Below are 26,514 nucleotides of genomic sequence, written 5' to 3' on the forward strand. Positions count from 1 at the left end.
TTTTCCAGCTCCACATTTTACCAACTCTGACTTCCAGCATCTGCAGTCCTTACTTTCTCGGTTGTTTAGTATGGTTTCCCTCTTTTCAGAAATTAAATCAACATACATTTCAGTTGTGGTTGGTCTTGATTGTGGAACTGAAGAGTACATCCCTGACTTCATTAAAGGTGCTAAAGAACAAAAAAGGCTGAAATGTTAGTATTTGAAGAACTTCCTTGGCAAAACAAGAAGTACGGAAATTTTACGTGAAATAAACAAGTATTCCCTTCCTGGTGAGGCAAGAATAATCGTATGGTGACAAAACAGGATGGGAAGGATGAAATCATTTTCTCAACTATGAGAAAGACTTTACTAAAGTAAAAGCAAAGAGCAACTTCAGAACCTAGCCCGAGTGGTGACCACCTTATTTTTGTGTGTTGATACCTCACATCACTGAAGTCCCAACTCCCTTATTTAATTCCCACTTCCAATCCTCCTCTCCTCCAACAAGAAACTGGATGGTGTAAATTCTAGGAGGAGCTGGGGGGGTAAACATCACTAAATGGCACCATGTTACATCAACATTAGAATTGCAGCATCTGCCAGCAGCTTACATGGCTAACATGTTGCAAGTGCTTCAAACAAATGATGTGAAAGTCAAATGAAAACCATCCTTAGTGGGGTGACTACACTTAGCCATTGGGTACTGCCTCAGTTGGTCAAGGGACTCATCCAAATACACTACAGGGGTTTAGTCCTGAAAATCAAGTGCAAGCAGTGCAGGATTACAGTTGTTCAGTTGGAATTCTGTTGAGAATCAGTTCAGAAGGTGGGTCAGTTTTTTTCCTGCAAGTAAGATAAAGGAATGGGATTGAGTGTTTCAAAAGTGATGCAAGACTGATTAGCAGGCGGTGAAGTGATTCCATTGAGTGAGTAGGAAGTGCACAAGGCAGGAAGGATGCATAGTTTGGGAGGATGATGTACAGATGGATGATGTACATAGCTTCCTGAAAGTGGCCAAATAAGTAGACAGGGTTGCAAAGAAGGCATATGGCATACTAGCTTTTATTGGTCATGGAATTGAGTACAAGAATCAGGATGTCATGTTGCAGCTTTATAAGACTTTGGTTAGGCCATGCTAAGGGTATTGTGTTCAATTCTGTCGCCACACTACAGAAAGGATGTGCAAGCTTTGGAGAGGGTGCAGAAGAGGTTTACCAGGATGCTGCCTGGATTAGAGGTTATGAGCTTTAAGGAGAGGCCAGAAAAATTGAGGTTGTTTTCTCTGGTGCGGTGGAGGCTGAGGGCAGACTTGATAGAAGTCTGTAAAATTTGAGATGCCTAGATAGGGTTGACAGTCAGAATCTTTTTCCTAGAGTTAGAACACAGAACATAGGAAAGTACAGCACAGAACAGGCCCTTTGGCCCACAATGCTGTGCTGAGGATTATTCCTAATCTAAAATAAAATAACCTAAACCACGCACCCCTCAATTCCCTGCTGTCCATGTGCATGTCCAGGCAGTCACTTAAATATCCCTAATTAGTCTACTTCCACCACCACTGCTAGCAATGCATTCCATGCATTCACAACTCTCTGCGTAAAGAACCTACCTCTGACATCTCCTCCATACCTTCCACCTAACATCTTAAAACTATGACCCCTCGTGCCAGTCAATCCTGCCCTGGGGAAAAGTTATAGCCCTCTGGCTATAAACTCTATCCATGCCTCTCATTACATTGTATATCTCGATCAGGTCACCTCTCTTTCTCCTTCTCTCCCGAGAGAAAAGTCCAAGCTTAGTCGACCTCTCTTCGTAAGACAAGCCTTCCAATCCAGACAGCATCCTGGTAAACCTTCTTTGCACTCTCTCCAAAGCCTCCGTATCTTTCCTATAGTAGGGCGACCAGAACTGGACACAATATTCCAAGTGTGGTCTCACCAGGGTTTTGTAGAGCTGCAGCAAAACCTCACTGCTCTTAAACTCGATCCCCTGTTATGAAAGCCGAACACCATATGCTTTTTTAACAACCCTATCCCCTTGGGTGGCAATTTTGAGTGTTCTATGCACTTGAACACCAAGATCCCTCTGTCCTCCACACTGCCAAGAATCCTGTCTTTAATCTTATATTCAGCAATCAAGTTCGACCTTCCAAAATGCAACACTTCGCATTTATCCAGGTTGAACTTCATCTGCCATTTCTCAGCCCAGCTCTGCATCCTGTCTATGTCACACTGCAGCCTGCAATAGCCCTTGATACTATCAACGGTACCTCCAAACTTTGTGTCATCGGCAAATTTACTAACCCACCCCTCAACCTCCTCATCCAAGTCATTTATAAAAACTACAAAGAGTAGAGGCCCAAGAACAGAGCCTTGCGGGACACCACTCAACACTGACTTTCAGGCAGAATACTTTCCATCTACAACCACTCTGCCTTCTGTCAGCCAACCAATTCTGAATCCAGACAGCCAAGCAATAAAGTTTCAACTTTGATCTCCAGCATCTGCAGACCTCACTTTCTCCTTGAAGTCCATATATACCACATCTTCTGCTTGACCTTCATCGACCTGTCACATCACATCCTCAAAGGTGGCACAGTGGTTAGCTCTGCTGCCTCACTGTGCCAGGGACCCGGGTTCAATTCCTGCCTCAGGCAACTGTCTGTGTGGAGTTTGCACATTCTTCCCATGTCTGCGTGGGTTTCCTCCGGGTGCTCCGGTTTCCTTCCACAGTCCAAAAATGTGCAGGTTAGGTGAATTGGCCATGCTAAATTGCCTGTAGTGTTAGGTGAAAGGGTAAACGTAGGGGAATGGGTCTGGGTGGGTTGCTCTTCGGAGAGTCGGTGTGGACTTGTTGGGTCGAAGGGCCTGTTTCCACACCGTAAGTAATCTAATCAACTCAATAAGATTTGTGAGGCATGACCTGCCCCTCACAAAGCCACGCTGACTGCCTTTAATCGTGCTATGCTTTTCCAAATAGTCTTAAATCCTATGCCTCAGAATTCTTTCCAAAACCACAGGTGTAAGACTAACTGGTCTGTAATTGACAGGGATTTCCCTATTACCCTTCTTTAAAAGAGGAACAACATTCGCCTCCCTCCAATCCTCTGGTACGATTCCAGTGGAGAGTGAGAAAGCAAAGATCTTCGCCAGCTGCTTAGCAACCTCCTTTCACGCTTCCCGGAGCAACCTAGAATAAATCTAGTTTGGCCTTGGGGACTTATCAATCATAATGTTTACCAAAATTTCCAGCACATCAACTTTATCAATCTTGATCTGTTCAAGCCTACATCCCAGCTCCTCAAAGTTCTCATTCACAACAAGGTCCCTTTTCTTAGTGAAAACTGAAGCAAAAAACTCATTTACGGCTTCCCTTATCTTCCCCCTATCAGTTGAAATGTCTGATTCTAGGGGGCATTCATTTAAGGTGAAAGAGGGCAGGTTTTTTACATGGACAGTAGTAGGAGTCTGGAATACACTGTGAGGGGTGGTGGGGGGACATTTAAGGGACTTTTAAATGAGCAAGTAGTGGAGGGATATGGACCAAGGGCAGTCAGGTGTGATGAGTTTCATTTGGCATCATGTTCGGCAGAACGGGCTGAAGGACCCGTTCCTGTAATGTTCTGTTCGATGATGAGGTGGATGTGGGCTCTGGAGCAGACACTAATTATGCAACACTAAGAGTTGTGTCTGAGCTCTAGTGAGATCTGTGTGCAGTAGTATAGTGAGAGTGAACGATGGCCCTGCCAGTGTGAGATAGAAGAAAAGATGGTTGCAGTCACCCTTATGAAATGCAGAAGATGACTGAGCATCGTTGGATATGCCTTTTCATGTGAACACGGCACTGATATGTGCTGCTATTTCTGTCCAGATTGACTGAGACTGTCAACTTGGCCTTCATTTGCAATTGGCAGGAAAAAGGACTGCTCTCCTCTTCAACACTCTACCAACCAGCTGGACCGAAGGGTCTGTTTCCATGCTGTACATCTCTATGACTCTATGACTCCACCTCTTTGTCCAGAAAGTTTGGAACTCGCTTACCTTTCCTCAGACATTTTCAGGATCCACCACCTGTTTGAGACATAGTTCTTGGCTTACAATATCTCAGGTGGTGTGCAGCTAGGCTCTAAATGTGGCACCACAGGCGGGTAAGCCAGAAGGTGAGCATTAACTGCCTCTCTGGCTAGGTGATTTCCCCAAGGAAGGTGCTCACCAGTTTGGCTGCATAATTAATGAGGTGAAAAGTGGTAGATCGTATTAGAAAATTCAACCTGGGCCACAGCAAACAAAGTGATATGGAACTCACTCCTCACCACATTTGAACTGTAAATGAGAACCATCAGCCCAAAACTGAAAAGCATGAAACAAATATACTGCAATCATTCAATAGATATGAACAAATTTTTCATCTTATCCAGAGTCTCACCTCTCTGCATATAAATCAGTGTGATTAAATGTCATATATCTCACCATTGGTGTAGTTTCCTTGGTCCAACTTTCATTAACTTGATCTGTCAGTGTGGGAAACTAGAGGAATACAATAGAATGGGAAAGTTGGGAGCTCAGAGCAGCACCGTAAGCTGTTCCCTCCAGCCCAAGTAGCCATCTTGAATAATTTCTATAAGGAACACCAGAAGAAGCTCTGTCCAAGCTTACTTCTCTTCCCTGGGGTCCATAAAGAGAAGGGATTTCATATATTTACTTAAAAGTCCAAAAATAACCTATTCAGAAGATTATAGGTTACAAAAAGTCAACTATGTTTTATAAAAATACTCCCCCTTGACTTTATTTTAGTGTGGAGTGGAAACAATTTAATAGTTGACAGTATGTTTGAAATTTTATATCATAATTACATTACAACATTATTCCAGTTGTAAAAATAAATATTGCTCACTTTTCTGTATGATAACATTCTGATGATGACAGAGAAAGTAGAAAGAATCCTGAGTTTTTTGCTGGCACAACTTGTTGTTTCATGTTCCGAGTTTTTATTTTCATAAACTGACAGTACAGTAAACTAGCGTCATGCTAGTAGTAATGAAATTATTCAAATACAGCTGTCCAGTATTCATCCTCAATTCATGAGCTGAAAATTAAGAATCATAAACTAGAACAAAAACAGATCTGGCAGCACCTTTAGAGAGAAAGCAGAGTTAACATTTTGAGTCCTTCTTCAGAACTGTGACCAGTATTGTCCACGTGTATGAAAACCAGGAACTGACCTTCATGCTCTGCTGTTCCACCTTTGAAACCGAGCAAATGGCACAGAAAGGGAAGCTGGCATTCTGTTTCTCCAATAAGGACATGGAAGTGCTAGTGCATCAGGTGGTTGACAGACTGGGAATGCTGTTTCCTCCAGACAGCCAAACGAAGTCTTGTCCCTGGAATAAGCTACCCTGCATCAACATGGCTAATGTAATTAAACCTCAGAGCTCAGCAAATGAATATAAAAGATAAAGTTGTAAAGGTTGATATGCTGATTGGATGGTTCATCTCGATGTCCTCCAGAGATATCAGCGTCAGAGAATCCAGTTTTCAGCCAAGTCAATTAATTCACATGAAACAGCTGGAGGCTCTGGATACTGTAAAGACTATGGGCCCTGACAACATTCTGGCAAGGGTATTGAAATATGTGCCACAGAACTTGCTGCTTTCTTAGCCAAGCTGTGTCTGTATCTATCTGTCAACATGGAAAATTGCCCATGTATGTCCTGTACACAAAAAGCTGTTCCCTCCAGCCCAAATGGCCTTCTTGAATAATTTCTATGAGGAACATCGGAAGATATCTGTCCAAGCTTACTTCTCTCCCCTGGGGTCCATAAATCTAACCTAGCCAATTAACACCACCATTAGTCTGCCTCGCAGCGCCAGAGATCCGGGTTCAATTCCCGACTCAGGCGACCGACTGTGTGGAGTTTGCACGTTCTCCCCGTGTCTGCGTGGGTTTCCTCCGGGTGCTCCGGTTTCCTCCCACAGTCCAAAGATGTGCAGGTTAGGAGAATTGGCCATACTAAATTGCCCGTAGTGTTAGGTAAGGGGTAAATGTAGGGGTATGGGTGGGTTTCGCTTCGGCGGGTCGGTGTGGACTTGTTGGGCCGAAGGGCCTGTTTCCACACTGTAATCTAATCTAATCTAAAATCTAATCTAGTCTACTCTTGATCATCAGAAAAGCGACAGAAGATATCATCAACAGTGCTATCAAGAGCACCTACTCTGCAAGATGCCCAGTTTGAGTTCCATCAGGATCACTCACCTCACAATGTCAATAAAGCTTTGGTTTAAACATGGACAAAAGAGCTGAATTCCAGGGCTGAAGTGAGAATGACTGTCATTCAACATCAAAGGTGGCATTTCACTGAATGTGGCATCTAGGAATCCTAGCAAAACTGGAATCAATGGAGTTGATGGCCTAGTTGTATTATTGCTGGACTATTAATCTGAAGACCTAGGCAATATTCTGAGAATCTGGGTTTGAATCCTGCCATTGCTTGAATTCAATAAAAATCTGGAATTAAAAGTCCAGTGTTCAAAGTTAAAAATCACACAACACCAGGTTACGGTCCAACAGGTTTAATTGGAAGCACACTCGCTTTCAGAGCGCCGCTCCTTCATCAGGTGATTGTGGACTCCAAATCATAAAAGTCTGGTGATGACCATGAAACCATTATTGTCAGGAAAACTCATCTGGTTCATTCATGCCCTTTTAAGGTGACAAATCTCTGTCCTTGCCTGATCTGGCCTACATGTGACTCCAGACCCAATATGGCTGACTCTCAACTAATCTCTGGATAATTAGAGGTGGCAATGAATGCTGGCCAAACTGGTAAGCATTCTGGTAAGCGTTCATCCTGTGAATGAATAAAAAGGAATACAATGGAATCAAGGGGAAACTCATTGCTGGCACAGAAGTAGATAGGCTTTTTTTGTCGGAGCTCACTCATTTCAGGTCCAGGTCATCTCTGCAGAAGCTCCTCAGCGAGGTATACGAGGCCCAACCACCTTCAGCTGCTTCATCATGTTCTTCCTTCCATCATAAGGTTAGAAGTGTATATTCGCTGATAAGTGCACAAAGTCTGAGACCGTGCACAACGCCTTGATACTAAATCAAATTATGCTCAAAGATAGGACAATATGCAAGTTTGACCTGAAATGTGGCAAGTCACATTCATGCCACTCAAGTACCAGGCAAAACCAGAACTTGCTGCTCCCATAAAGTACACCTACAAGACTGGCATCTACCTGACAACATGGAAAATTGCCCAGGTATGTCCTGTACACAATAAGCAGGACAAATCCAACTGGCTAATTACTGCCCCATCAGTCTACTCTCCATCATTGGTAAAGTGATGGAAGATGTCATCAACAGTACTATCAAGTAACACCTACTCAGCACTAACCTGCTTAGTGATGCCAAGTTTGGGTTCCACCAGGGCTAATCTGCTCCTTGCTGGAAATGTGTTGCTGGAAAAGCGCAGCAGGTCAGGCAGCATCCAGGGAACAGGAGAATCGACGTTTCAGGCATAAGCCCTTCTTCATAAGCCCTTCCTGAAGAAGGGCTTATGCCCGAAACGTCGATTCTCCTGTTCCCTGGATGCTGCCTGACCTGCTGCGCTTTTCCAGCAACACATTTCCAGCTCTGATCTCCAGCATCTGCAGACCTCACTTTCTCCTAATCTGCTCCTTACCTCACGATAGCATTGGTTCAAGCATGGATAGAAGACCTGACTTCTGAGGTGAGGTGAGTGATAATCTTAACATCAAGGGCATAGTCAATACAGTACAGCATCAAGGAGCCCTAGCAAAACTGGAAACAATGGGTATCAAGGGGCAAACTCTCTACTGCTTGGAGTCATACCAGGCACATAGAAAGATGGTTTTGGCTGTTGGAGTTCAGTCAACTCAGCTCCTGGCCATCCCTGTAGGAATTCTTCAGGGTCGTTGCCTAGGCTCAAATCATCCTCAGTTGCTTCATCAATGAGCTTCCCTCCATCGTAAGGTTAGAAGTGGGGATGTTTGCTGATGATTGCACAATGTTCAGCACCATTCACAACTCCTCAGATACTGAAGCAGCCCATGTTTAAACAGGCTGACAAGTAGCAAGCAACATTCATATCACACAAATGCCAGGCAATGACCATCTCTAGCAAAATTTATGATTTATTATTTTTGTCACATGTACTGAGGTACAGTGAAAAGTATTGTTCTTCATGCTAATCAGATAAATCATACCTTACGTAAGTACACCAGATTACAGAATATGATGGTATAGGCACAGAGAAGGTGCAAAACAAATCAATTTTAATATGTGAGAGGTCCATTCAAAAGAATGATAACAGCGGGGAAGAAGCTGTTGGTGCATATTTTTGAACTTAAGTATCTTCTGTCCAACAAAAGAGGCTGGAACAGAGTATAACTGGGGTGGTTTTCTTATATTGGCTGCTTTCCAAGGCAGTGGGAAGTACAGATGGCATCAAAGGGTGCAAGGCTGGTTTGTGAGATGTACTGGGCTGCATTCACAGCTCTCTGTAACTTCTTGCTATCTTGGGGAGGGCTGCTGCCATACCAAGCTGTCATGTATCCGGATAGGTGCATCTGTAAAAACTGCTAAGGGTTATTGTGGACATGTCAAATTTCCTTAGCCTTCTGAGGAAATAGAGGTATTGGTGTGCTTTCTTGACCGAAGCATCAACGTGGATATATCAGGACAGATTGTTGGTGATATTTACGCCCAGGAACTTTAACCTCCTGACCATCTCCACCTCGCCACCATTGATACAGACAGGGGTGTGTCCTCCACACCACTTCTTGAAGTCAAAGTCTAGCTCCTTCATTTTGCTGACATTGACAGAGAGATTGTTGTCTTTACACCATACCACTAAGCTCTCTACCTCTTTCCTGAACTCCGTCTTATTTTTTAAGATTTGACTCACTACAGCGGTGTCAGCAGCAACCTTCTAAATGGAGTTAGAGCAGAATTTGGCCACACAGCCCTGAGTGTATAAGGACACAAATTGGGGCTGAGTACACAGGGCACTAGTGTTGAGATAATCTAACTAGTGTTGCTTGACATTTAATGGTGTTACCATCACTGAATCCCCCATTATTAACATCTTGGGGTTACCATTGCCCAGAAACTCAACTGGACTCGCCATAAACAGAATAGCTATAAGAGCAGGTCAGAGGCTAGGAATAATGTGGCGAGTAACTCACCTCCTGATTGCAAAGCCTGTTCAAAAGATACAAGTTAGGAGTGTAATGCAATACTCAAGAAACTTGTCATCATCCAGGACAAAGCAGCCCACTTGATTGATACCACAATCATCCACTCCTTCCACCAACAATGTTCAGTAGCAATAATGTGTATTACCTACATGATTCACTGCAGAAATTCACCAAAGATCATTTGACAGCACCTTCCAAACCCCAACCACTTCCATCTAGGACAAAGACAGCAGATATGTGGAACACCATTACCTGCAAGTTCCCCTCCAAGCCAGTTACCAAATTGACTTTAAAATATTTTGCCTTTCCTTCATTGTTGGTGAGTTAAAATCTTGGAATTTCCTCCCTAGGGACATTGTGTGTCAACCTACAGCACAGGGACTGCAGAGGTTCAAAATGACAACCTGCCACCTTTTCTGGGACAAATACGGATGCGCAATAAATGTCAGCCAGTCAGCAACCCCCAACATCCCAGTGAATTAAGAAAAACAACTTTTTGACAGTCTCAGAAGTCACTGATCCTTGTACCATCATGTTGACACTGCACCAAGATCTTGCATATTAACATGAACAACACTAAGGCTTAATGTGGGGACTGTGCTAGGGCCTGACCTGCATACATCAACTACACTTACACCTACTGTCTGATTGTGGGGACAGAATCAGTGATGATTCCACAGATATCTGCAAGCTATGTTGGATTTTATCTCTTAACTTCACAACGGAGGACATTGCCATTCAATGCTGGAGGTACATACAGCTATGGGGATTTCATGTCTCTACTTAAGATTCAGTGGCTTATTGAGAGAAGCTGCACAAAGTGCTGCCTCTCTCAAATTAAAACCTGTCCTATAGGATCTCAAGTATCTTCAAAAGGAGGAGAGCTTGCTGGAAGCCCTGAGGAAATTAACAGCAGATCAGGAACAGGACTAAATAAAATTAATATAAGTAAAACAGAGGAAATTAATGCAATTAAAGATGACAATCCCAAGGGCTTGATAGCTTCCATCTGAGGATATTAAAGGAAGTATGGGAGCACAATGTAGATGGCCTAACTATAATCTTTTGGAGCTCCCTGGTTACAAGAGTCAACTCTCCAGATTTGAAAAGTGCACATCACTCCTCTTTTAAAGAAGGGCAAAAAAGGAAAAATCAGGGAAGTGCAGACTAATTAGCCTAATATTGTAGTGGGAAAATTGTTGAGAGTCTGTAATCAAGGATGGTGTAACTGAACACCTTGAAAATTTTCAGTTAATCAGGGAGAGCTAGCATGAATTCATAACGGGTAGGTCATGCCTGACAAACCTCATTGAAGTTTTTGAAGAGGAGACTAAGGTAGTGGTCAGATATGTGTCTGTGGATGTTGTTAATATGGACTTCCTGAAGGCATTTGATAAAGTTCTACATAAGAGACTGTTAACTAAGGTAGAAGGTCATGAAATAAATGGCAAATTACTGACATGGTTGGAAAACTTTGAATGCCAGGTGACAGAATGTAGGGATAATGGGTCAGTACTCGAAGTTGCAGGGTGTGGCCAATGGTATCCAACATGACCTGTGTTAGGACCTCAGTTATTCACATTATTTATTAATGATTTAGATTATAGCACTGAGAATTATATCTGATGACACAAAGGTAGGTAGCATTGTAGACAGTATAGATGATAAAATAAAATTGCAAAGGGATATTGCTAGACTAAGTGAATGGGCAGAACTGTGGCAGATAGGGTTCAATGTAAACAAGTGTGAGGTTATCCATTTTAAACCAAAAAAAGATTAGGGCACTTTCTAGACAGTGAGAAATTACAGTTGACATCCAAATAGACTTGGAGTTCAGATGTATAGTTCTTTAAAATGTCACAAATAGGTGCAGAAAATAATCAAGAAAACTAATGGAACGCTGGCCTTTGTATCTAGAGGACTGGAGTACAAGCAAGTTATGCTGCATTTATACAAAACCCTGGCTAGATCCCATTTGCAGTACTGCGCACAAATCTGGGTACCACATCTTAGGAAGGATACACTGGCCTTGGAGGGAGTACAACATAAGTTTACAAGAATGATGTCTGAACTTCAGGGTTAAGTTATGAGAAGAGGTCACACAACTTAGGCCTATGTTCTCTAGAAGTTTGAAAGTTAAGTGATGATCTGATCAAAACATTCAAGATATTGACAGGTAAACACAGGGCAAGTAAAGATAAACTATTTCCATGGGTTGCGATTCTAGAACGAGGATGCAAAGTCTGAGAGTTAGGGCAAGACCTGTTCAGGAGAGATGATAGAAAGCACTAGGCACGAAGGGTGGCAAATGTTTGGAACTCGCTGCCACAAACGGCAGTGGATGCAGGATCAGTTATTAATTTTAAATTTGAGGTTGATAAATTTTTGTTAAGCAAATGTATTAACAGATAATAGGTCACAAATCAAACATGATCACATTTCTATTTCAGAACAATTCAGCAGTCTACCTTAACTCTGAACAGTTAAAGGTGAACAGATGATGGAAGGGTCAAAAGGAGGTGCTTCAGGATTGCTCCCAATCTGTGTCTATCATGAGGTACAACATTGCATAACACTGGGATATTATATTCTGACTTAAGACTTAAAAAACACCCAACATCAGCATCATGCCACATGAGATTTAGATTTTGTTGTCACATGCAGTCAAGTATAGGAATACAGAAGTACAGTAAAAAGTGTAAGAAGTCACCATTCTCCAGTGCCATCTTGATTACACACTTGATGACAAAACTGGAATAAAGGAAACAAAGCCAAAGGAAATGAGGAACGCCCAGATATTGAAGACTTATTTAAGTCTTATCTCCATGCAGGCACCCGGGGCAAGCTACAGCCTGGAGTCTCAGGAGGAGCTGAGTGCTTGCAGCTGCTGATGGTACTGCCTCCAATCTCCTGTCTGTAGTTGCCACCTCCCATTCTATAACGACCGGTGCCGCAATTGGGTCCTTGAACATGCTTGGGCAGTGCTTGCTGGCAGCCTCCCTCACTGGATCTCAGAACATGTTCAGGAAGGGCTTGTCACCAATGTCTCGCTGAAGCAAAAGACGTTAAAGGCGGAAAAAAGGCAAAAGCAAAAAGAAAAAAAGGGAGAAAATCAAATGGAAGCAAGTGAGCTCAGGAGCTCAAATATAATGCTACAACTCCACCGCCATACTTAGATATTGTTACTGCCCTGTTCTGCTGATTGCTGCTTTCTCCTCAGTGGTGAGGAAGATCTGTAAAGAGCAGATACTTCATAATGGGATGAACCATACAGCCAATCATATAAATAAGGAAAAACATGTTTATTCAGGAAAGAAAAAGTTCAAGGAATGCAGAAATAACCAAGACAGAGCTGGAATCTCATTAGTGGCTGCTTGCCACATAACCAACAGAAAATAACACAATGAAAGGAAGTCCAATGCCAGCTCATTCCTCCTGGAAGTGGGTCTCAACAAAGTTGCGCCTAGCCTCTTGAGCTTGACTGTATACTGCTAAGTCATTGTCTCTTGAGATGTCCTTCCAAATCTGATCCTCATCCTTAGAAAATTGCTTTTAATTCCCCCATATTGCATGTAGCTCCAACAGTGGAGGGCATAGCATGCCACAATGATGCATCACACCTCTTCTGGATAATATTGCATGGCCCCACCAGAGAGGTCCAGATACCAGAGGCATATGACCTGTTTCTACGGTCCTGGCGGAAACATGAGCATAATAGTGGATGTGATATATCTAGACTTCCAGAAGTCATTTGACAAGGTGCCGTATAAAAGATTGATTCAGAAGATTAGATCCAAGGGTAGAGTATGGGTTTGGTTAGAGGATTGGCCAACTGACAGGAAGCAATGGGTCCTTCTCTGATGGTGAACTGTAAGTAGTGAGGTGCCACAGGGATCAGTGCTCAGACCTCAATTATTTACAATCTATATAAATGATCTGCAAGCAGGGACAGTGTGTAACATAACAAAATTCACAAATGATACTAAACTAGGTGGGAAAGCAGGCTGTGGTGAGCAGGCTGCAGGTTTATACTCTGGATGGGTTTGCTGACAACAAAGTAACTGATGCCTTCTTTGGCACTGTGGTTGCTTGTTCACCAAAGCAACAAGGAATCCATCAGATACATCAGTGGATATCTGTGGACAATGCTGGAATACAACAGCATAATAATACTCCACATGGATATTGATAGGCTAGGAGAACAGGACAGAATCTGGCAGATAGAGTTTAACATGGCTAAGTGTCAGTTTGTCCATTTTGGCTGTAAAAACAAAAGGGCCCATTATTATTTAAATGGGAAGCAGATTCTGTGTCAGTGCACAGCAATCTGGCTGTCCTTATGTATGAATTAATGGGCATGCAGGTATTGCATATAACAACAAAGGCAAATGAAATCTTAGAATTTATTGCAAAAGGGCTGTATTATAAGAGTAAGTGTTGTTACAATTATACAAGGGAGCAGACCTGAAATATTGTATCCAGTTTCAGTCTGCTTACTTGATGAAGGACGTGGTGGCACTGGAGGCAGTTCAGGGGAGGTTCACCAGATTGATCCTAGGGATGAAAGGACTTGGCTTACCCTCATTGGGGTTCAGAAAAATGGGGGGAGGGGATCTGATTGAGATATATAAAATGCCAAAGGGGATTGATAAGATGGATGCTGAACAGATGTTCCCACTTGTGGGTCAGACTTGAACAATAGGTCATAGATATAGAGTGAGAGGAACAGTAAAATCGGGCTTTACTCCTGATGAAGGGCTTTTGCCCGAAACGTCGATTTTACTGCTCCTCAGATGCTGCCTGAACTGCTGTGCTCTTCCAGCATCACTAATCCAGAATCTGGTTTCCAGTATATGCAGTCATTGTTTTTACCATAGAGTGAGAGGAGGTAGTTCCAAAACTGAGATGAGGAGAAACTACTTATCTCAGGGGGTTGTGAATCTGCAGGACCCCCTGTCCCAAAATGCAGTGGAGGTAGGATCAATCATCAAATTCAAGAAGTAAATAGACATGTTTCTGAAGAAAAGCAGGATAAAGGGCTATGGGAAGTAAGCAGAGAAGTGCAGTTGAGACTAGGATATGTTCAGCCATTATAATGTTAAATGGTGGAATGGGCTCAAAGGGCTGAACTGCCCATCCCAGCCCCTAATTTCTATGTTCCAATGAATAGGGTTACAACAGTTTGAGGACTTCATGAAAGCAGCATAGGCCATATTTGGATGAGTAACTCTCGTCTCCTTGTACAGCCTAAGGACCTTGGAAGGATGCAGGAACCTGAAAATTCTCTCCAGTACACATGTCACACAGGTCTTGAGATATCTAGCACTGATGGTCACACAGAAGCTGGATACTGATGTAGTGAAGCCTTTTTCAGTAAAAGTGGAGATAGTGGTAGCACATTCTCCAAGCAATGTAGATACCGTCTACAGCACTCTAAATCTAACAGAGAGCAGCAATGCTAGAGAATCTACTGCCAGGGATTGTTTGACTCTCCTTGACAAGCAGAAAGGATATAAACCAGTGTAATCAGGAGAAAACGACATCAGTTATATCCCGGGTGAATTTGTAGGTCAAAGGATTGGGAGATTTCACACAGTTCCCAGTTGCCCTTTGGACTGATCTGCTGGCATGAAAATTCAGGGCCAATGTGAACTTAATGGCTACTTGGATAAGATTCAAGACCGTGGTGTTGGAAAAGCACAGCAGGTCTGGCAGCACCTGAGGAGCTTTTGCCCGAAGTGTCAATTTTCCTGCTCCTCGGATGCTGCCTGACCTGCTGTGCTTTTCCAACACTGCAGTCTTGACTCTAATCTCCAGCATCTGCAGTACTCACTTTCTCCCACTTGGATAAGATGTCCATCACTCCTTTTAAGAACACCCAGCTCCCACTGGTGGCATAATACCCTGGCAATACCCAGGCAGGCATTCACTTCATATTGAGGTCTGAGTGACTAATTTGTGAGATCATCCCATTGCACAGCTTCAGACTTGATCTTCCCATTTTCCCCTGGATTGAACAAGCTGCAATGCCATAAGACTCCTGACTGGAATAATTATAAACTGTAAGGTGGATAATGTAGAACTTCACAAAGAAATTGAGAGGTTTATAGAACAGGCAAATAGATGGCAGATCAGGTTCGATCACCAGGGTATTGCAAAAAATCATACCCAACTTTCCTGGAGTCATCACAAATGTGGAAATTTGATTCAACCACAAACTTTCACCAATTCTACTAACAGTCCATTTCAAGTTAAAACAAAATACACATCAGACATTTTTTATTAACAAGAAAATGACTATTTATTGTAATATAACTGTTTTTAAATGATGGAACAAAAGGTAGACAAGTGAACTGCTACGCTATAAATGTAACTTGAATTTTACTCCCTTTAAAAAATTCACATTCACAGATTCAGATAGATACACAAAGACAGACAACACGCACATTAAAATCAGGGAAATACAGTTCAATAGCACTAATCTGGACCACAGATATTGATGAACGTCAGTTCCTTCCAACTCGTTATTGATAACACAAGGGTGAGAGTACATTGATTCTCTGTTGGTGAAACTGCCTCCCTCAGTCACCTTTTGGCCACCCCACCATTTCTGTTCCATCCCTTCATATTGCTGTTAACGTTGTCAATTTACCCCTTGAGCCTTTGGTTTTGCAAGTTGTGAATTCATCTTAGCTGTATTTGTGTAGGTGGTTTTCCCGCTCTACTTTGAACAAGGGAATTGCAGAAAGTGTAGCTTACAGAGGAAAGGTGAGGTTTATTGGCTAGTTATGAGGGATTTTCTTTTACTTCTCCACACAGGAGGGAGAGTGGGAGAGAGATGGATGCTTTCTCTTTAAAGGCTAAATGTCTTTGCTATATTGTCCACACACACTGTAAGCACCCACCCTGGAAGCATTCAGGAGGTTGTTACTCTGCTCAGTCTCTCCTGAGCCCAAACAAACTGCTGCCAATTGAAATGCCAATCAAAAAAACTTTCTCTGAGCAGAACTGTCCTGAACACACATCTGCAGTACCACATTGAATTCCTGAGGGAGAGGCCCAGACAATCAGGCACATTGTATGTAAAACTTCCAATATGTCCCAATAACTTATTTTTCAAACTACAATATTATTTTTAGTCTGGTTTAAAGATGTCCTTTTCTCAGTTTTACTCCACCGCTCAAAGAAAAATAGACGTGATCTTTACAACAGAGAGGTAGAATGAATACTAAAGACAACATAAAATAAAATGTATTCTTCTAAAAGGAGTGCAGGAACAGAGAGCTTGTTGTATAATTACCATTAAAGGCGGCAAGTCAGGCAGAGAGCTATTAATAAAGCATATACTATTCTAGGCTTCATAAATAAGGGCTAGGAGAAAGTGAGGACTGCAGCTGCTGGAGATCAGTGTCAAAAAGTGTGACTTTTGCCTGCAACACTGATTTTCCTGTTCCTCGGATGCTGCCTGACCTGCTGTGCTTTTTCAGCACCACTCTGATCTAAACTCAAAAAGTGTGGTGACATTCCTGATAAAGAGCTTATACTCGAAACATTGAATCGCCTGCTCCTCAGATGCTGCCTGACCAGCTGTGATTTTCAAGCACATTTTTTGACCTTCATAAATAAGGACGTAGAGTACAAGAACAGAAAGGTATGATGAACTTATATAAGTCACGGATGAGACCTCAGTTGTATACAGTTCTGGGCATCATGCTATAGGAAGGACGTGAATGCATTGGAGAAAGTACAAAAGTAGTTTCAGGAATGAGACAGTTATGAGGAAAGGTTGGAGAAGTTGGGAATGCTTTCCTTGGAGAGCAAAGGATAAGAGAACTTGATAGAAGTTTTCAAAATTATGAGATGTCTGAACAGAGCAGATAGGGAAAAACTGTTCTCACTTGTAAATGGATCGAAAACTAGTGGCACAGTTTTGCAAAAAAGCCAAGTATGTTGTGAGAAAAAAAAAACCTAATAGTAGTAGTTATAGTTTGGAATGCTTAGAAGTGTCGTGGAGGCAAGTTCAACTGAGGTATTCAAGAGGGCACTAGATGATTTTTTAAAATAGTCATAATGCTCAGATGTAAATACAATGCTTTGAATGGCCTCCACTCTCACCTTAACACTGTTGTAAATCATCTGTATCTCCGGTGACTGACCACAGCTCCCCCTCACTCCACTAAGGACTGCTTCCCTTTGTCTTTTGTGCTAAGAATGCAATGTCACCCACATAGAGGCTGGTCGGAGAGCCAATATGGTGATATGGTAAAATGATGGCTTGCCGAGTCAGAGTTGTGTAGATGAACGGTTGAGGGGGATGGTGGCCACGGACCGTACAGTGAAGTTGTGCAGAAGAAGCACTGTGCCACCGTGGGCGGCACGGTGGCACAGTGGTTAGCACTGCTGCCTCACAGCGCCAGAGACCCGGGTTCAATTCCCGACTCAGGCGACTGACTGTGTGGAGTTTGCACATTCTCCCCGTGTCTGCGTGGGTTTCCTCCGGATGCTCCGGTTTCCTCCCACAGTCCAAAGATGTGCGGGTCAGGTGAATTGGCCATGCTAAATTGCCCGTAGTGTTAGGTTAAAGGGGTAAATGTAGGGGTATGGGTGGGTTGCGCTTCGGCGGGTCGGTGTGGACTTGTTGGGCCGAAGGGCCTGTTTCCACACTGTAAGTAATATAATCTAATCTAATCTAAAAAAAAAAGCATGATAGCCAGGACAGGCATTCGGTGAGCTGGAGTGAGGGTTTTATGGGTGAGGGTTTTGCACCATCTGGTTCAATGTTGGAGGAGAGGAACATTGGAAGTCCAAACTAAATATGACAATTTAGGGTATTAATAATATGCAAATACATGGAAATATGTTAGTTGCCACTCAAGGATGAGATTTTGAAGCACACATTTAAAGTTTGAGGAGAAAAATGTATGGTTTGTTTTATTTTATTTTCACTGTTTTGTCACCATTACTCTCGCCACACCTGGAGGGGAATCTTTCATTATATATGTCAAAACTTTGGAGTGAAAAGCATTTTGAGACAGACGGAAGACCAGCCTTATCAAGTCAACACAATTTTAAAGGCATAATACAAGTGGTTGATCGACAAGTTCAAACGTGATGCCCAAGTCAAAGGTGAAAGTTACTCTTGCTTTTTTTTCTCTGTTATGGCAGCTTTTGCACTAAAGGGAAGCAAATTTCAGTTTCATTTAATTTTTAAGTTTGTGCACTGGTGAAAGGATTAGTTGGAGGTTATTTCACTCTAAGCTGGATATTACTTGGAAGTAAACAAGTTCAAAACTGGCATTTTTGTATTGTAATGCTTCAGCCTCTCGTGATTCTGTGCAGGAACATAGCTGGATTGCTGTACAGTGCCACTCAGCAGTTGAAATTAAGAACAACATCTATATTTTTCAATTTTTAGGTAAATTTCAGTCCTAATTTTCATGATACATTAAGTGCAGCAAAAAGGTAACATAATAAATGTGCAACTTTCCTGCATTAAACACAAGTTCCATGTTACTGCTGCAGCCAAAATGTAGTAACTAAATTACCTGTGAGCTTGCATAACATTGCTGCTGTCATTTATTGAATCCATATTGCAAAAGTACTTTATTCTTTTCATTTGAAAAGCAAATAAAAATATGATTTCACTGATCATGACATCTATTAATATTTTGCTACAATAAAAATGCTTCTGAAGTGCAAATTTCCATTTACTTGTTTATTAATATTATGGGTTGTATCTTTTACTTTCACAAAAGGGACAAAGGTAAACAAAAATTCTGCCCTATATTTTCTGAGTAACCACAGCAGCTTTTGTTGTACTTCTCTTAATAAAATGTTTAAAATAAGACTTACTTGAAACGGATTCCCTTACGGAAGATGGCGTAGGCAACCGTGATGTTTGTTGTCTAATACCAAATAGATACAATCTTGTTAATATTTGTAACCTCAATTTATCATCTATGCATTTATACAAGTAGGCAAATTCCATTCTCAAAAGTGATTGAGAAATACTCTTTGAAGATTACATGGGTGAATATCTACCGAGTTCTCCCAGTGTGGCAGATAATATTTTTATAAACATTAATAAAATATTTTAGATCACCTATTGTGAAATTTCTGTGATAAGAAGGGTAAGTGACAAGTCTCTCTCACTCAGGATTCTTCAGCTGTCAGTCCAACCTACCCTAAGCAGCAGGTTGCCAACATAAGCTTATTTTTAAAAACAATGTTTCTGGAGAAACCTATTGTTCCTTTTCCATCCATGAATTTATGCTCAAGAACAACATTCACAATGAACATAATAAAGTGCTCAGACTGGAAAAGGCAATAATTTATCTTGCTGCATCACTGCATGACTGAAAAATAGCAAACTATTCAGCACATCTGCTGTAAATTTAATGAGCGTGTATTCAAGTGGTCAAAAATTAAGCTGGGACCTAGTAACTCTTTCCTGCGATTTTCAGGGCATTATTGAGGACAATTCTATTTCGTTTCTAAGGAAGAGACTGCATAGCAATTCATGCAAGTAGAAGGAAAGATAGGTGCAGAATAATACTTATTCAGCAAAAGAAGACCTAACAGTTGCAACAAAATTTACTCACTTTAGTTAAAATTCAAGAAATATACCCATTCTTCAATATACAAATGAAATTGATATATATGTAAAGTTTAACTGCTCTGATACTACAGTTTTACTCTAATTACCCAAAGACAAAATTTATCTGTTTAATGAAACAAAATAATGTTGAACTGAGGCGATACAATCAATTTTTCTGGATGAGCTAAAGATGCTGGATCTCTTGGTTACCCTGCTGTGTTCAGCAACATGCAACAAATTCCTAGCTTATCTACAAGAGATGACCAAACTTTGCCCCAGGTTAACTGCTAGCTGAGTACAATTAGAGTGATCTGTGTTTGTTCCAGCATACCTTGAAAGGATTTATCCATGAGGTCACAGGCAGGTGGTTCCTGGTCCTGAGATGTTTCCATTATAGTCAAACATTTCTGAGGAAGAGTTATTGTGATTCATCCAAGGATGAATTTGCTAGCAACTCAGGAAGAATTTCTACATTATAATTGTGGAATTTGTTTTTTACTTGTGAACTTTGCCAAAGATAAGAAAACAAAATGGTATTAGTATGGCATGCCTCACTATCTGCAAGTTGCTTCTAAGGTTCAAAATTTGCTTTAAGCTTGCTTGAGGTAGCTATGTTAGACATTATTTTTGCCCGAAACGTCAATTTCACTGCTCCTTGGATGCTACCTGAACTGCTGTGCTCTTCCAGCACCACTAATCCAGAATCTGGTTTCCAGCATCTGCAGTCATTGCTTTTACCCCATTATCACATCATGGCCATTGCACATATTCAGTTGATTACAAACAATTGGCCATTCTTGCATTTACATTAACATCTGGCTGATCAACAACATGGCAGTAGTTTCCAAAAATATTCTTGCCTTGTGTCTATTTAAGTTAAATCTTTTGCGGTTTACTTTTTTTTCCCCAAAGTATTTGGTCCATGCTCAATTTTAGATTTATTAGCACAGATGCATCCTCTCCCAGGTGTACAGAGTCCTTTGCAATGGAGTCCAAATACAACTGCCAATTTTATCTTTAGAGAAGAAACGTATGATGCTATACCATATCTGAAAATAATTACATTGTCATTACAAGAACCTCAAGATCATTTGAAAAGCCCGTGTGGCATTGTCTTGGGAATCAATAGCTTGTTCTAATAAAAAAAGTCAAATGTTGGAAGAATTAATCAAAATAGAGAATGCTGGAAATTGACAGTACATTTATGACTGCAAAGAAAGAAGCCAGATTAAGGCTTCGGTTGTTCACTCATCATTAGAGGTACTGACCTGCCTGTGTAAGAATAGCATTTTTTATAAATATGTTTTTGAAGCCTGAGAATTTACTTCTGAGATCCAAGATTGCTTTATCCTATTGATGTAAAATTCAGACAGGCCGTGAGTAATTCTTGTTTCGGCAGCAAACAGAAAACATTTCTCCTCATGGGTATACTGAAATGTGAGGATTTCTCAAGCTATCATAATGCTGTCAGAATCACTCAAACAAAATGAAAACAATGTGGATGCTGGAGATCAGCAATTTCTGATTTTAATTCAGGAGGAACTCAGCAGATCTGGCATTATCTGTGGAGAGAGAAATAGAGTTAATATTTTGAGTCAAATGATTCTCCGTTCCAAAGTGGAGTCATTGGTGTCACAATATTAATTCTGTTTTTCTCTTCACAGATTCTCTCAGATCTGCTCAGCCTCTCCAGCACTTTTTACTATCATAATCATTCTGGTCTTCCGAACCTTCTGGTCTTCATGTCTCTACAAACATATCTTAACAAGAAAAGAACAAATTTGCAAGCTTTTGGTAAGTGAGAAATATGTGTGTTCTCCCTAATACAATCAAAAGATACAGCATTCAAGCTGTCCTATTTTATAGCTACATCATTTTTAGGAGGCATGCCTGGCATGCCGTCCTGCACTCTTCACTGAATCAGAGTTGATCCCCTGGCTTGATGGTATTGATAAAGTAGAGAATATGCCTAATCATGAGGTTGCAGATTGTATTAAATTAGAATTCTGCTGCTGCTGCTGATGCTCTACAGCACTTCATAAATGAGTCATTAGTTCTGTTTCAAGTCCATTCCATTTAGTGCAGTAATAGTGTCACACAACACATTTCAGTTTATTCTCAATGTGAAGGCAGAACTTAGACTCCATAAGCACTGTGTGGTGGTGACACTTACTGATACTGTCATGGACAGATACATTTGCAGCAGGCATATGAGTGAGGATGAGGTCAGGTATATTCTTCCCTTTTGTTGTTTCCCCCACCACTCTGCCGCAGACCCAGTCTAACAATGTCCAATCGTTCTCAACAAGCTCGATAGGTAGTACTGCTGCTGAGCCGTTCTTGGTGGTGGACAGTGAAATCATCCAAGTCGTTTACTTGAACTTTCAATAAGGCTTTAGATAGCACTTAAAATAAGTGATTACCATGTTAAATTAAATAGCATAGGATTGGGGTAGCATACTTACATGGTTGACTTAGCTGTGTTTTGGCAAAAGATACGGGGATGAGTGCAGTTCATGAATTGACACTAAGTTGGCATAAAGGGAATAAGGGGCCATGAGTATGGAGAACTGGATAGAGAACTGGATGGCAAACAGGAAACAAGGACTAGGAATAAACAGGTGTGTTTCCAAGTGGCAGACAGGGACCACAGCAATTAGTGCTCGGACTCCAGCTATTCACAATATATATTTAGGTAAGAGAACTAAATGTAATATCTCTAAGTTTGTAGATGGCACAAAGCTGGGTTGGAGCATGAACTATCAGGAGGATGCAAAGGTGCTTCAGTGTTGCTTCAATATGCTTTGGAAAAGTTGAGCAAGTGGGTAAATGCATGGCAGATGAAGTATTATGTGGATAAATGTGAAGTTATCCACTTTTGTAGCAAAAACAGGAGGGCAGATTATTAACTGACCAATGATAAATTGGGAAATGGGGAAGTGAAACAGGATCTGGTTGTCTGTGCACACATCAGTTACTGAAAATAAACATGGAGGTGCAGTGAAGAAAGTTAATTGAATTTTGGCCTTCATAATGATCAGGCATGTCCTGCTACAATTGTACAGGCCTTGGTGAAATCACATCTGGAGTATTGTGTGCAGTTTAGGTCTCCTTAACTGAGGAAAGGTGTACTGGCTATGGAGAGAATGCAACAAAGATTTACCTGACAGGTTTCAGGGATGGCATGACTGACATCTGAAGAGGTAAAAACAAGGACTGCAGATGACTGGATCTGTTAGGACTACGTTCACTGGAGTTTAGAGGAATGGGAGGGTCTGTGGGATGTCGCATAGAAACTTATATATTTCTAAGAGGACTAGACAGGGTAAATGCAGGAAGGATTTTCCTGATGACTGGGGAGTCCAGAACCAGGAGTGACAGGTTAGGATGAGGGATAGGCCATTTAGAACTGAAGAAACATTTCTTCACCCAGAGAGTGGTTAGCCTGTGGAATTCTCTGCCGGAGAAAGCAATTGGGGCCAAAACATTGAAGGCTTTTAGGAATGAATTAGAAGTAGTTCTTAAGTCTAAGAGGATCAAAGTCTTTGAGGAGAAATGGAGTAACAGGGTACGGAGTTGGATGATCAACCATAATCATACTGAATGGCAGAGGAGATGCAAATAGTCAAATGGCTTACTCCTGCACCTTTTTTCTATGTTTCAATATTAGGCCCTCCAATCCTCAATCTTCAAACACCCCACCCACTCAATGTATACCATTCACACCAACACAAAACCCTCACGTACCACCACAGTACCCAAACCCTGGTTGTCAAGCTTTTCCCCATATCAATCTCTAAGGGTCACTCACACCCTGAACGCCAGCCCACACTTTCTATTCATTGCCATGGCCCCTTATTACCTTTATGCTGACTTAGTGTCACTTCATGAACTGCACTCATCCCCATGCCCTCTGCCAAAATACAGCAAAGTCAAGTCAACCCACACTCCTGAGCTACGGCCCTTTGCCCTTACACCCTTGAAGCAAACTTACTCATTTTCCACCATCAGCAGAGCTCAGGAACCAAGTGAGGTGAACAAAACTTCTAAATACCTGAGAGACTTCACTTTTAGTCAAGATGGCCATAGAGTAGGAGGCTCCTCATGGAGCTCCTGTGCTCTGCCTGTTCATTTTCTTTCTTTCTTTGTCTCTCCCCTTAGCACTGCAAGCAAAACTGACACAGTGGCAGGTACTGGCAGCAAATTCCCACAGCAGCGAGCGCTGGAACAGCACGTGGGCAGCGAAGCCTGGAAAAGCGCGTGGGCAGCAAGCCCTGGAACAAGCGCATGGGCAGCAAGCACCTGAGCAACGTGAAGAAGCACCAAGTGAGCATTGCACAGACAGCGAGTTCTAGGTGGAAATCGGTGTTGGGGAGGCAGTCCTGGCACTTACCTTGGAGCAGCTGAGTGCCAGTATGAAGTGGTCTGGAGCTTGGCACAGGTATGGATGGCTGTTGAACTGGGGTCCGGAACGGACAGTGAGACCACGTGCAGAGGCCCTGCACTGAGCTGCTACACTGTAATGTCTATTTGAAATTACCCACCTTATTGTAATGTCAACCCTTTAATATTGGCCTATGTTGTGGTTCTGTTCGCCGAGCTGGGAATTTGTGTTGCAAACGTTTCGTCCCCCGTCTAGGTGACATCCTCAGTGCTTGGGAACCTCCTGTGAAGTGCTTCTGTGATCTTTCCCCCGGCATTTGTAGTGGTTTGAATCTGCCGCATTCAAAATCCCATATCAGAGTCACTTAATTCTTTAATAACCTCTCGGAGATATCAATCAAACGTGTTAATTTACAGACCCACAACGTGATAACGACAGATCAAGCACACCACTTAGCGTGATGTCAACAATCTCTATTTAAACTGCAAGCATACATCTGTTCAACTCAGACACAAGCTGGCCATTCTTTCTCTAAATTTAAAGGGCTGACCATTTAAATAACTTTGACACCACAACAGTTCCAAAAACTTTATCTGTCCTTTATGACATTCACATTCACTCAAAAAGATCACAACTATCACAATATGGGATAAGGTTCTCACTCCTGAAAAGATGGGGTCTGTTTGAACTCAGCAATGATGCTGCACCTGTTGCTCTCCCGATGAAAATAGTTTCTTATGGTCCAGGGGCCCAGCACCATTTCAAATAAGCAATGAATTTTCCATGGCTCCCCGAAAATCAAGGCCAAAGTTTAATATAGGGACCACATACCTAAGAATGTTTCCAAATGAAGGACGTTAGCTTCTCAGCTGGAACTTCATTTCAAGAGATAATATGAGAGTTCAGGATACAGCTAAACTAGAACCTGTTAGTTGTGTAGTAGTTCTTCAATTAAGCCTGAATATAAAGAAACTACTTATCAGATTCAGGAGCTGAATATCAGCTTTATAAACCAAAGTTGTCCTCTCATCCTAGGCATCATACAGCTTTGTACAATCTAAAATAAGAGACAGATAGAGTTTAACACGGAAAAAAGTATGAAGGGATTCATTTTGGAAAGTCAAATTTTAATTCAGGGTTAAAGGCAGGATTCTTGGCAGTGTGAAGGAAAAGTGGGATCTTAGGGTTCACATCCATAGATCTCTCAATCCAAGTTGATAGAGTTAAGAAGGCAATGGTGTATTGGCTTTCATTAGCAGGGGTATTGAATTTAAGAGCTGCAAAGTTATGCTGCAGCTCTAAAGAGCCCTGATTAGACCTCACTTGGAATATAGTGTTCAGTTCTGGACGCCTCTTATAGGAAGGATGTGGAAGCTTTAGTGAGGGTGAAGAGGAGATTTATCAGGATGCTGCCTGGATTGGACAGCATGCCTTATGAAGAAAGGTTGAGGGAGCTATGGCTTTTCTCATTGGAGTGAAGAAGGGTGAGAGGTGACTTGACAGGGGTGTAAAAAGATGATGAGAGGCATGGATAGAGTCAAGACTTTTCCCCAGGGCAGAAATGATTATTACGAGGGGCATAATTTTAAGATGATTGAACGAAGGTTTAGGGGAGATGTCAGGGGTCAGTTCTTTACACAAAGAGTGGTGGGTGCATGAAATGCACTGCCAGTGGTGGTAGAGTCAGATACATTAAGAACATTTAAGTGACTCTTGGATAGGCACATGGATGATAGTAAAATGAAGGGTATGGAGGTTAGTTTGAAGTTACAGTCGGATAAAAGGTCGGCACAACATCGATGGCCGAAGAGCCTGTTCTGTTCTATGTTCTAAAATCTTTACCTTTGATGCAAAGAGCTTTCTAGTTTTGCAATGTAGTTCTTCATTTCCATAATTTCACTGTAAAATAAACAAATCAATATGCATTATTGAATGTGGAGTTATGATTACATTACTGTTAAAAAATAGATATGGAGTTGTCAGTCTTGCTCTGATTACGTATTGCAGTGTTTTATCATCTTTTCTAACAATATGCAATGTTCTTGTCAAATGACGTTTAAGACACATTAAACTTTGGGGTCGTAATTCTACAGGCATTCTGGAAATTTTCCACTTTAATTTCATCAATGAAAAATGTGGTGTCTTAAGTGTTACATGTACAGAATAATGGAGACCCTGAGTGTAAGAATAAATGGAGCTTAGTAATCAATGTCCTGTTGCTCAATCAACTGAAATCAGTAATTATATTTCTATTATCAATTTTTCTGATTACTTTGTATTGTCTACTTCTTTCTGGGATTCTTTAATGCTTTACAATAGTCTATAATCAG

At 41.6% G+C, this 26,514-nt stretch overlaps 1 protein-coding gene across 1 annotated transcript in view; it reads right to left on the reverse strand.

Moving 5' to 3' along the window:
• The window catches only part of LOC122563207 (probable E3 SUMO-protein ligase RNF212), a 109,947-nt gene that overhangs the window by 29,678 nt on the left and 53,755 nt on the right, over window positions 1-26,514 (reverse strand). Inside the window, exons 7-9 of the mRNA XM_043717158.1 lie at window positions 26,027-26,083; window positions 19,056-19,108; window positions 107-170 (exon numbers count right to left, since the gene is read on the reverse strand). Coding sequence (XP_043573093.1) covers window positions 107-170; window positions 19,056-19,108; window positions 26,027-26,083 — 174 coding nt within the window. The remainder of the gene's footprint in view (window positions 1-106; window positions 171-19,055; window positions 19,109-26,026; window positions 26,084-26,514) is intronic.

Source organism: Chiloscyllium plagiosum, chromosome 1 (assembly GCF_004010195.1).
Source record: "Chiloscyllium plagiosum isolate BGI_BamShark_2017 chromosome 1, ASM401019v2, whole genome shotgun sequence".
Lineage (NCBI taxonomy): Eukaryota > Metazoa > Chordata > Chondrichthyes > Orectolobiformes > Hemiscylliidae > Chiloscyllium > Chiloscyllium plagiosum.